This window comes from Plectropomus leopardus, chromosome 9, assembly GCF_008729295.1.
Source record: "Plectropomus leopardus isolate mb chromosome 9, YSFRI_Pleo_2.0, whole genome shotgun sequence".
NCBI lineage: Eukaryota > Metazoa > Chordata > Actinopteri > Perciformes > Serranidae > Plectropomus > Plectropomus leopardus.
In genome coordinates, this window is record NC_056471.1 from 34,403,365 (window position 1) to 34,416,221 (window position 12,857).

General features: G+C 48.7%; 1 protein-coding gene across 2 annotated transcripts in view; it reads left to right on the plus strand.

The window, feature by feature from the left end:
* Nucleotides 1-6,833: 6,833 nt before the first annotated feature.
* The window catches only part of pcdh12 (protocadherin 12), a 13,617-nt gene continuing 7,593 nt past the window's right edge, over nt 6,834-12,857 (plus strand). For both annotated transcript variants that reach the window (XM_042493190.1, XM_042493191.1), the window contains exon 1: nt 6,834-10,040. In XM_042493190.1, coding sequence (XP_042349124.1) covers nt 7,206-10,040 — 2,835 coding nt within the window. In that variant the 5' untranslated portion in view covers nt 6,834-7,205. The remainder of the gene's footprint in view (nt 10,041-12,857) is intronic.

The window sequence follows — 12,857 nt, forward strand, 5'->3', positions numbered from 1 at the left end:
AGTGGATGGCAGTAGCGGACTTTTTAACATTCTTATCTAAATTAAACTCAATGAAATAATGAAATAACATTCATGAAATCCTTTTTTCCTTGACTAATTATTATTATTATTTTTTTTAACTGACTCTCATGCATTAAACAGTACACTGACCACCAAAGCTTTCACTGGTGTTTGCATCAATCATCATCTAAATTGGAAGCAAAGGTATTTGACATCTACGGATTGATATCAATATCTTGATATGAAGTCGTGTGGATTTCTAACCCCTCCGGTTCCTGAAATCCTCCTGATCAGAGAGCAAAGTGTGTTATTGATCCAGAGTTCAAATCTGAAAAGGCCCCAGACATTTAAACTCAGTTACTGAATAAAAAGTGGAAACAGGATCGGACCGGTTTGATTTGGAGGTTATCAGAGTTCAGACTGACATTGTTTTATTGGTCAACAGAGATAATCCTGTCAGCTGACCTCAGATCAGTGCTGCCAGGTACTTACAAAGGGCCTCAGCATGCAGTTATGAAGGGCCCCTGTGTGCTGGATGCCGGTCATGTGTGTAAAGGAGCTGCTCGTTAATCTGCACATGAACTACAGATTTGTGTTTCTGACTCAGCACACGGAGACTTCAGAGTGAAACTCAGCAGAGAACCGACACGAGGAACCACACCTGAAACACACCCACAGTCACACCGCTGTGTGTGTGTGTGTGTGTGTGTGTGCGTGCTGCAGTATATACTGTTTATACATCATTGCAACAACAATGAAACAACTTAAACTGTGAACTTTTTCACATCCTGCAGAAAACTAAAAAAGCAGCTGCATGTGACACGTCTGCTGTGTTTCAGCATCTCTGCATTTGAACAGATTCTGGGGTCATTGAACTGTGACAGCGCCACCAGGTGGTGACTCCTTTTGTTTCACTGACGTGTACCAGAGCTGACAGCTGAGCAGTGTCTCCAGAGAGAGGACACTCTGTAACACAGACAGACATACAGAGGGACACCATGACAGCTCCCCCACAGTCTCACTGTTCACTGTGTGTATATGAAGACACACACACACATGTGCTGGATTACATACAACCACAGTAACACACTGAGTTGTTATTCAGACCTTCACTGTGTGTGTGTGTGTGTGTGTGTGTGTGTGTGTGTGTGTGTGTGTGTGTGTGTGTCCAGCAGAGGGTGCAAACACTGAACTGATCACAGTCTGAAAGACAGCAAACAAACACTTCTGTGTGTCTCTGCATGTCTCTCTGTATGTCTCTCTGTCTCTGCACTTCTCTGCATGTCTCTGTGTCTCTGCATGTCTCTTCATGTTCTGCATGTCTCTCTGTGTCTCTGCATGTCTCTGTGTTTCTGCATGTCTCTCTGTCTCTTTCTGTATCGCTGCATGTCTCCATGTGTCTCTGCGTTTGTCACACCTGGTCATGTGACTGCAGCAGGACGTTAAAGTTCGTGTTTGATGTCTTTGCGACTGATTAGAAACGTGGATCCTCAGGTTTTGGGTTAAAGTCTAACATGCTGGAGTCTGGTGCAGCAGTCTGACTGGGACCAGTTTAATCTGAGCTCTGAAAGTGCAGCAGTCTGACTGGGACCAGTTTAATCTGAGCTCTGAAAGTGCAGCAGTCTGACTGGGACCAGTTTAAGCTCTGGTGGAGATGACCAGTGAGTAGCAGTGTGATGTTTTATGTGGTCACCTCTCACGTGTTGATCAGATGAAGCAGAAAGGGCAGCTGACCTTATAAAGTCTCCTGATCACACCTGCTCAGGTGAACTCAATCACTGACGAGCTCTGCAGCTGAGAGGAGGAGGAGGAGGAGGAGGAGGAGGAGGAGGAGGAGCCAATCAGCAGCTCACAGAGCAGAAAGATCTAAATAGTGACATTGATGTGACTCAGCAGCTGCAGAGAGGAGCCGTGTGCTGAGTCATCAAATACAGTAACTCATGAATGTGTTAACTGTGGTGATGTGCAGAGTCTGATCCAGTAGCCCGAGTCCTGATCCAAACCCTGAGTCCTGATCCGAACCCCTTAGCCTGCAGCAGATACAACTTGTATTAAAAATTATTCTCATTACATAAATAAACATCCCCAAAATAAATCAGCTGTTTGTCAGTGTCTGATCTGATCCACAGTCAGTGTGTTTCCTGCAGGAGACAGAAGAACGGACACTGAGGACAAACTGTGTCCCCCTGTGCACAGAGACAGACATGTTTCTTGAACCTCTCTTTAAGCAGGTTGGTCCCACTGAGATTAAGAATGTATTTTCCAAGGCAGACCTGTCCAGGACAGACAGCAATGAAATAACACTGCAGACAGAGACAATAACAGACAAAATACAGACCTGTGGGGGACAGACAGTGGTGAAGACACACAGCTGCAGACAGAGACAAAAAGAGACAAAATACAGACCTGTCCGGGACAGACAGCGGTGAAGACACACAGCTGCAGACAGAGACAATAACAGACAAAATACAGACCTGTGGGGGACAGACAGTGGTGAAGACACACAGCTGCAGACAGAGACACAAAGAGACAAAATACAGACCTGTCTGGGACAGACAGTAGTGAAGACACACAGCTGCAGAGACACAAAGACAAAACACACACTTCACACACAGCAGTGTTAACATTCAGAGACTCACCTGATAACTCAGAGCTCACTGTCACTGGATTCACTATATTCTGACCTGAGGGGACATACTGACCCCTGCTCATACACACACTGTTTTATGTGTGTGTGCAAGTGTGTGTGCATGCGTGCGTGCATGTGTGCGTGTGTGTGTGAGGAAGATCCACAATCACAGGAAGAAACATTTCAGTCTGCAGAAAGAAAAGTTTCCTGCATCTGATCTTCAGTGTGTCGCCTTCATGTCAACAACACACACACAAAACACACACACACACACACACACACACACACACACACACACACACACACACACACACACACACGGTGTCAGATCTGGGTGAGTTTGTCTGTACCTGCTGCTGCAGGAATCCTCTGTTGTTAATGACACTCTTACACTTACTTTTCGAGACAAACGAGACAAAATGCAAATTGTTTTTTTCCCTATTTTTCTGTGTGTGTGTGTGTGTGTGTGTGTGTGTGTGTGTGTTGTTTGTGGGGGGGGGGGGGGGGGGGGGGGGGGCTGTATGGTTTTTAACTAATGGCTTTGAGACTTTTTAGAATTTGTAAATGAAAAATTGACCAATAAAGTGGTGGTTAAAGGTCAAAGAAAGATCTCCTCTCCTCTCCTCTCCTCTCCTCTCCTCTCCTCTCCTCGTCCTCTCCTCCTCGTCCTCCTCTCCTCTCTCCTCGTCCTCCTCTCTGCAGGACATCCTGTTTCTGACCTCCACCATCAGGCTGCTTCCTGCAACAGGAAACCTGCTCACAGACGCAGGAGAGGAGGAGGACAGTCTGCAGGAGTGTTTAAGGAAGAGAGAGAGGGGAGGGGAGGTGAAGACAAAGAGGAGGTGGAGGAGGAGGTGAGGTCAGAGGTCAACATGTAAACAAACATGAGTGGTGGAGGAGGACAATGGATCAGGAGGTGAACGGGTTCAGCTCCTCACTGGTTGGCTCTCTGCTCTCCTGTCATCACCTGTCGTCATGTGGGATCCACCAATCAGCCGACGGGGCTGAAGGGCGTGTCGGTTTCTGCTGCAGACAGAGGAAACAGTGAGGGACTATTTTCAGCGGCAGAATAATCCAGGTTTGGTGGACCGACTGTTAGAAGGCTGTTTCTGAGGGACTGCTTCCTGTTTCAGCTCCTCCCCTCCAGCGGGGAACCATCACTGACCTCCCAGCCAGCAATGTTTGGTTCTTTAAACGTTCTGAGAATATTACAGTGCAACCAATGCAATGTTTTAGTAACGTTTTCAGCAGCAACTTTACTTTAACTTCCAGGAACGTTCTTCTTTAAGTCTGTGTAACATTCTCTATAAACGTTAGTAACAGTAATGTAATGTTAAAAATGTTTTTTATTGTTAACATATCACATTACATTTTCATTACAAAATGGTGTGTAATCTTAGTGCTCAATAACATGTTCTGAATGTTACTTTGAAAACGTTTTTCCTTTGTTTTCACGTAACATTGTGGGAACGTTTTTTAACTGAACATTATTTGATCTGTCACCGAAACATCCTCAGAGTGTTGCAGTTACGTCTTAGTCAGCATTTAACCTCAAAAACTGTTTTCTCAGAAAGATGTTGGACTCTAATGTTGGACAGGACAGACGTTACATTTTGCGTGAAAATCTAGTCGACTGTGTTTGAAATGTCCGCTGACTTTTTATTTTGAAAAGACAATTTATAACTGACCTGCCGTCCCTGAACGTCCAAAACTGACGCAGGAGGATACCCAGAGCGTCACATTTCAGAGCAGGCGCAGGAAGTGGTTTGAGCTTTTTGATCCATTTTTGTTTGTGAAAATTAGTAATACTGTAGAACTCACACAGTTTTTACATTTCATTCACTGAGCGCGCACACACACACGCACACACACGAACACAAGGTTAATGTGTTTATGTGTGTGTGTGTATATGTGTGTGTATCTTGAGTCTTATTGTCGTGTTGGAGCAGAAACAGATGAACCCTGTAAATAAAGTGAGTGAATCCTCCCAGCTGCCGTTTGTCTTTCTGTAGTTTTCTGTCTCCTTTTTAATTCAGCACAGTCTGTCTGAGGACTGAAAGGGTTAATGCTGAACAGCTCCAGCAGACTGACAGAGAGACGTCCTGACCACACACACTCTCAGACAGGTGGGAAATTAATTAGAAACAGACGCAGAACTCCTGTGTGTTCCTCTCTTCACACACACACACACACACACACACACACACACACACACACACACACACACACACACACAGACATACACACACACACACACACACACAGACACACACACACACACACACACACTCCTAACTTTGGATGATTCAGAGCATTTCAACCAAAAATATACCCAAACCTGAAAAGAAAAAGTTATATTTTTTTTAAGCTGGAACCAAAAAATATCAGGTGTTCCTCGAGCTGAAGTGATGACATCAGTGGGTGTGTCTTTTTCTGCAGGTTGGACAGAGAGGACAGAGTCTACATGTCATCTTAAATGTCGTTGTTTCAGGTTTGATTTTTGGATAAAGACGAAGCTGCAGGTCATCAATCCGCCGTCCACCAATCACCTGCTGAGGAGGATTCATCAAACAGATCCTCATCAAACCGTCGGAGCTGATGTTGACGTTCCAGGATGCTGCAACCATGAGGTCAACACGAGCACATGGTGGGATGATGCTGCACGTGGTTATGTTTAGACAACAACGGCACATGGCGACCAACGCCATGACGTCAGCAAACACACGATGGATGTTAGGATTAGAGGAAGGAGGCACGTGGTGAGATGGAGAAAAAAACATCATGTTCAGACGAGAAGAGAACACCAGACCCAAACAACGTGACCCGTTCTGTCTGCTCGTCTTCTCAGCTCCAGCGGCGTGTCATGCACACGTGAAAGGTGTGTTTGGCGTTGGTCAAAGCGTCATATTTGACGGTTTCAGGATGAGATCGGGCTGGTTAGAAAGTACAAAAATCCTGAACAGAACCGGTTGGAGAACCAGAGCTGTTGGGTGGAGAACGTGTCACAGTGAGTCTGCAAGCTGGTCCACGCTGTCTCTCTGTCCGTCGTATCTTCAGTCGTCCGTCTGCGTGTCCACTGGAAGTCTGTCTGTCCTCGTCCCTCTGAGCAGAGAGGAACGTGATATTCTTGAATGCTCTCTCAGCCTGCAGGAGAATCTGCGGCCCAAATGACAAAGCATGCTGGGAAACACATCCAGCTCAGACTGGTGTGAACTTTGTGTCTGAGCTGCTCCTCTTTGGATAAATTACAAACCTGCAAAGAGAAGACACAGAAATACATGGTCTGTACAGTATTTATACCTGATATACTGCAGTTTTTACATCTGACATTATTTGTTTCATCTGTCAGTTCATGAAAAGTGAAATATCTGCAATCTCCTAAAAACAACATGACAGAAACTTGTTCAAACAGGTTTATGACACATTTTCTATATTTTCTGTCGGTTTTGGAGCAAATCTTAGATGGAAATAATCTGTGAGTCCATCAGCGGCTGCAGAGTCTGTGTCTCAGGTTTCCTCTGCGCCTCCTCCTCACAGGCGTGAAGTTTATCTGAATTTATCTGAGGAACAAACAGGATCCACTGAGCTCTGGATGTTTGGAGCTCAGCGGTCACAGATAAATGCTGCGACTCTTTATAATTATCTCTGAAGGCAGCTGGAGGAATGTGGCTTTTGTCACATTCAGGACTTCTGAATTTAAACTTTCACCTCAGAGCTGCTTCACTCTGCGAGGACCAAAAACCACCACAGCATCTCGCTCACTCCCACCAGCACAGAGAAAGATCTGCCACCGAGGACACTTCAGACCTTTTCTTCATCTCCGTCTAAAAGCTTCAGTGATCCGAAACTGTGATGGAGGGAAAACTTGAGTCCTGCTGCAGGCTGAAGTCTCTCAGGACGTCAACACACACGTTGCAGAATATTTCAGGCTGAAAGCTGTGAGAGTTTTAGATGATTTCAGGCTGCAGACTGAGTTTGTCAGACTGAGTTTGTCTGACTGAAAACTTGCGGTGACAGAGTGTCGGTGTCGTGTTTCTTTAAAAACACTCGTGGTGGAGGCGAGTCTCCTCGGGGCGGCAGGGCTCCTCTCTGTGTCGACTCTGGAGATATTTGCATAGGGCCTTCCTCCTGCCTGCGGATTGGCCGGCGCTCTGCAGCATGTGGAAACCACATCCAGACTTTGTCAGTGGGAGCAGAAGTTATCAGAGGAGGAGGCTCAGCGAGAGGCAGCGGCTGCAGGAGAGAGCAGCAGAGAGACTGGAGGTGGACAGGCAGGATGAAACCGTAATGAGCGGTTTCTATCAGAGTCTCTGACCGCGGCGGGGTTTCTCTACGTTTTCACTTTTCTTCTTGTGGTTGTTTGTGAGAACAAACTGCAGATTTTCTTAAAGACAAAATGGATTTGATCTTTAACTTTTATCATTTGTGTTACAGATTAACTGGATATTTTTATCTTCTACTTTAAAAGAAAACAGTTTTAAAGTTTTTTTTTTTAATTTTGTAAGTCTTTTTCTTCAGAGGGAGTTAATGAGATGTCCGTTTAGTCGGTCGGCAGTTGATTGTTGTTGACATCACGATGCTGCTGGCTCTGCTCCTGGTTCTGAGCCTCCTCTCGGACACTCGCTCCTCCGAGCTGTCATCCATCACTGTCCAGTACCGGGTTTGGGAGGAGCAGCAAACGGGAACCCGGGTCGGCCGTCTGCTGGACGACCTCCGGCAGCGGGATGAGGGCGGCCTCCTGGAGGACTTCCAGGTGGTGGAGCACGGGAAAGCCCTGCCCTTCTCTGTCAGCAGCAGGGACGGGCTGGTCTCCACCCAGGGCCGGCTGGACCGGGAGGAGCTGTGCCGCGGCTCGGACCTGTGCGAGCTGGCCTTCAGCGTCCTCTACAGGAAGAGCGGCGCAGTGAACTGCCTGCGGGTGCGCGTGGAGGTGATGGACCTGAACGACCACAGTCCCAGCTTTCCCGGCTCGCTGCAGGAGGTGGAGATCTCGGAGACGGCCGGCCTCCGCATGCGGATCCCTCTGGACCGGGCCATGGATCCTGACGCGGGGCCCAACAGCCTTCAGACATACTCACTGTCTGTCAACCAGCACTTTGCTCTGGACGTGACCATGGCGCCGGGCGGAAGCAAGCAGGCGGAACTGGTGGTAATCCGAGAGCTGGACCGGGAGCTGCAGGCCTCCTTCGACCTCACGCTGGTGGCTTGGGACAAAGGGAACCCGCCCAGGTCCGGGAGCACACTGGTCCGAGTTAATATCCAGGACTCGAACGATAATAGCCCCACATTTGAGGACAGCACACCCACCGTGGAGCTGTCCGAGGACACGGCCTGCGGGACCACCATCATCACCCTGCGGGCCTCGGATCCCGACCAGGGTGCCAACGGAGAGGTGGAGTACTTGCTCAGTAAACACATGCGGCCGGAGGTCCAGAGGCTGTTCGCGGTGGATCCACAGAGTGGCGCTGTGAGTCTCAGAGCCCCTCTGGACTATGAGGCCCAGCCTTCTTATGAGGTCATCATCCAGGCGCGGGACCGCGGGCCCAACGCTGTTCCCACGCACTGCAAACTGCACGTCAAGCTCCGGGACGTCAACGACAACGCTCCCAGGATACACATGACCTGGACGCCGCCCAACTCGCCTGTAGCCACGGTGCTGGAGGGCGCGGCGGAGGACACCTTCCTGGCCCTGGTGATGGTCTCAGACGCAGACGCAGGAGAGAACGGCAGAGTGACGGCGCTCATTCAGCCCGGTTCCGGACCCTTTCGCCTCAAACGCATCCACAGAGACAATTACATGATTGTCACCAACGGCAGCCTGGATCGCGAGCAGGTAACGCATTACAACATCTCGCTACTTGCTCAGGACTACGGAGATCCCCCGTTATCCTGCGTCAAACACCTGCCCGTCCACATCCTGGACGAGAACGACAACGCGCCCGTCTTCTCCTCCTCCCTCTACAGGGCGTCGTTCATGGAGAACAACGCGGTGGGCTACCAGGCACTCAGAGTCCAGGCCCATGACGTGGACCTGGAATTCAGCGGCAGAGTCTCCTACTTCATACGAAACGCCAACGAGGTGGAGACTGAAGCCGAGTTGTTCTCTATCCACCCGACCAGCGGCATCATCAGCGTCCAGCGTCCCCTCGACTACGAGGAGTCCCACAGCTACTCCTTCACGGTGGAGGCCGTTGACCAGGGTCACCCGCCGCTCACCAGCACCGCCTTGGTGCAGATCGACCTCCAGGACGCCAATGACAACCACCCTGTCATTGTGGAGCCCAAACCCCGCAGAGGCGTGGCCTCTCTGAGCCTCCCTGTCAACACGGAGCGGGGGGAAATTGTCACAGAGCTCGGGAACGCCGTCGAGGAGGGAGCCACCCCTCCACCCAGCAGCCATGCCGTCGCAGAGGGACTGGTGGGATTCTTGGCGTCCACCATCAAGGCGGAGGACCCGGACTCGGGGCTGAACAGACAGCTTAGCTACCTCATCACCGACGGAGACTCTGACAGGATGTTCTGGTTGGACGAAACGACGGGTCAGCTGTTCGTCAACACCACCAACGCCACCGAGCTCATTGGGAAAACCTTCAGGGTGAACATCGCTGTGTCAGATCTGGGCAGCCCCCGCCTCACCACCAAGGCCACTCTGGAGGTGACCTTCATCAACCTGAAGGACGCCCTGAAGAACTCGTCTCCTGGCACCCGCGGCCAGCTCAGCTTCACCATGATGATGGCCATCTGCCTAGGCGCCACCTGCCTGCTGCTGCTGCTCGCCATTGCTCTGGTGACGACCTTCTGCCGCCCCGAGAAAAGGGACGGCCGGGCGTACAACTGCAGGCAGGCCGAGTGCACCTACACCCGCCACCCCCGGCGCCCGCAGAAGAACATTCGGAAGTCTGACATCCAGCTTATTCCCGTCATCAGAGGGCGGCGGGAGGAGCCTGTGGAGGACGCCGCTGAGGCCCAGCCCCTGGCTCTGCCCCCTGTGATGTCAGAGGATCCAACTGAGCGGCAGTACACCTTAACCCCGTCCGCCATCTGCTCCCAGAGCTACCCAGAGGGGGACGCCACTCAACCCGCTGCCCACCACTGCAGGACGCTCCGAAAACCGGGACATATGGAGCTGGACGGCGCTCTGACACCCGCCAGCTCATACCGCACCCTGAGGAGCGCCAGGAACCCTTCGTCCTCCTCTTCCGTGTCTCACACGAGCACGCTGAAGCGCCAGACCGATGGCGAGGAGGCGGAGCGGCTGAGTTCATCGTCACAGGCAACTCTTCGCAGGCCAAGGACGTCAGAGGGACGAGGGGACGCAGAACATCGACAGATCCTTCGGAACCTGGTCCGACTGTCCATGGCGGCGTTTGGAGACGCCATCGAGCTGTCCTCAGCGTCTCCGGAGGTCCAGGTGAGCCGTCTTACAATAACTCTTCTTCTGTGATGTCAGTTAACCCCTTGAAACCCGAGCAAAGTGATTTCTTTCAAAAACACGTGAAGAAGACGAAGAGCTACTCAACAATGCAAAAACTGAAAATGTTAAAAAGAAAGACAGAAAATTACCTGAAAATAAATAAACAGTTTAAAAACACAAACAAGAAAATAACCTTAAAAAAATGCTAAAAAAATCTGTTCTGTAATTTAAATTAATAATCAAAAGAATTATAAAAACAGTTTCCTGGACGTATTTCCCTTGTTTTTTATCACATCTTAAACTCCCCCCGGCTAATTTTCAGGTCATTTTCTGTCACCTTTTGATCCATTTTTACAGTTTGCAGGAATTTTCCTGCCAAGTTGAAATCAAAGTGCTGTTCTCTGGTCTCAGAGGGTTAAAGCACTGAGTGAAATCAACTGAAAATGAATCAAATTTGATGTCACAAAACTAAAAAATATATATCCTTTATTAAAACAGGCGAAATGATAAAGTCTTTTCCAGAGTGACCTGCAGCCGAGAGCGCAGCAGCTCAAACATGGTTACAAGAAATACACACGCACAAATACGCACATAATAGTTATAAATAAAATCTATTATTATTAACTATCACACAATACAGAGAGCAACACAAAACAGTCAAAAACATGAATAAAACTCGAGTCGTTTTCAGAGCAGAAAATATGTGTGTGTGTTGCGTGTTCATTGTCCGCTGAAACGTCCTGCAGTATGAACATTAACGCTCCGCCGCCGCCGCTCTCATCTGGACATCATATCTCATCTTAAATGTGTGATCTCATTTATTTCAGTTAATGTTGAACAGAACATAACATTTTCCCAGCAGCCTCTCTGCTTTCTCAGCCTCCTGAACGATGACGGACTGAGAGGCCTGAAGGCCGCAGTCTGTGTGTGTGTGTGTGTGTGTGTGTGTGTGTGTGTGTGTGTGTGTGTGTGTGTGTGTGTCTCATGTGTCACAGACAGAAATCCCCCAGAGAAACTCCTTTTTTTTAGTGAAGATCACATATCAGGTTCATACAGAGAGGGGGGTCTGAGGTGAGCTGCGAGCTGTTTGTAGAGTAACGTGACGCCGCTGTGACACGCCGCTCTGACACCAACAAATGACCCCAAAATCAGTTTGCCTGAGCTGCTGCCAGAGGAGAGACGACAGATGAGACTGAAAGCAGCAGCTCAGACTGCAGAGTCACAGACACGCTGCAGAAACGGGGCTCTCAGTGAGAGCAAATATTATAATATGGTCCTTTTGCAGCGTTTTGGTTCAGTGTAACTGAGCCGGTTTTAAGACGCCAACATTCAGCCTTATTCTAAGACAAAAATCTTCCTTCATATCGAGAAAATAACTCTAACTAAAATAACTAAGATCGCATATGTAGACGGACGTGCTTGTTTTTAGTTTTCACATATCTGCGGTTCTTTGAGACAAGATATTTTTAACTGTTTCAAAAAATCTTGTGAAGAGAGATTTTCCTGTTCTGCTGAAACAGTCACAGACTGAAACAGAGTCACAGACTGAAACAGAGTCACAGACGGTGAAACAGAGTCACAGACGGTGAAACAGTCACAGACGGTGAAACAGAGTCACAGACGGTGAAACAGTCACAGACGGTGAAACAGAGTCACAGACAGTGAAACAGAGTCACAGACAGTGAAACAGAGTCACAGACGGTGAAACAGTCACAGACGGTGAAACAGAGTCACAGACTGAAACAGAGTCACAGACAGTGAAACAGAGTCACAGACTGAAACAGAGTCACAGACGGTGAAACAGAGTCACAGACAGTGAAACAGAGTCACAGACGGTGAAACAGAGTCACAGACTGATTATAATAACGATAATAAAACTTGTCATGAATCCTTAAATCTGATGATCTGTGTGGCATGAAGGAAACAGGCGTTTAACTGAATCAAATTAAAAAAGTGAAAATGTTCAATGTGACTCATTCATCTGATCTCAGAGTTTGAAGAAATGTGGAGAAATCAGATTAAACTGACCGACATATTTTGGTCATGTGAAGGTTTTTAAAGCAGCAGCATCAAAGATTCACGAGAATATCGAACAGTTTAATAAAGTTGAATGAAAGGAGCTCAGACGCCATTTCACTGAGAGTCAGAGTCACGTGTTCAGAGGGTTTCTGAGGACTCTTTCACACCTTCACACCTTCTCCTTTGAGAGTTCAGACCATCCTGCTGGTCTCAGTTTGTGCGAGCGTCACAGCGGGCGGCGGCGAGCAGCGGGCATCGAGTGGCGAGCAGCGGCCACGCCCGGCAGACTGAACAAAGAGCTCCAACATCCTCACGTGAATCCTGTTAGAGACAGGAAGAGACCTTTTACCCAGCATCCTCCTCTCCTCCACCCCCAACGCGCTCGGCCCAGTTGGCACTTCTCTCTCTTAAACACACACACACACACACACACACACACACACACACACACACACACACACAGTGGTCCATATTTCAGGTCGGTGCTGGCAGGAAACCCATCGGAGAAGAATAGGCTTTTACGTAGAGGACGTTTCCTGTCACTCACACGTGCAAAAACACACACACACAACGCACAAATGTCACGGCCAAAACAAAGACACACACACATATACTTTCCCCTGTGTGTGTGTGTGTGTGTGTGTGTGTGTATGTGTTTCCTGTGGTGTGTATCCGCTGTATAACAGAGCTGTCAGCAGAAAGCTGTGAGCAGTGAGACGGACACACACACTCTGTTCTCACACTGAACTCCTCTAAAAGAATGACTTTCTCTCTGATCAAAGATCATAATCAATC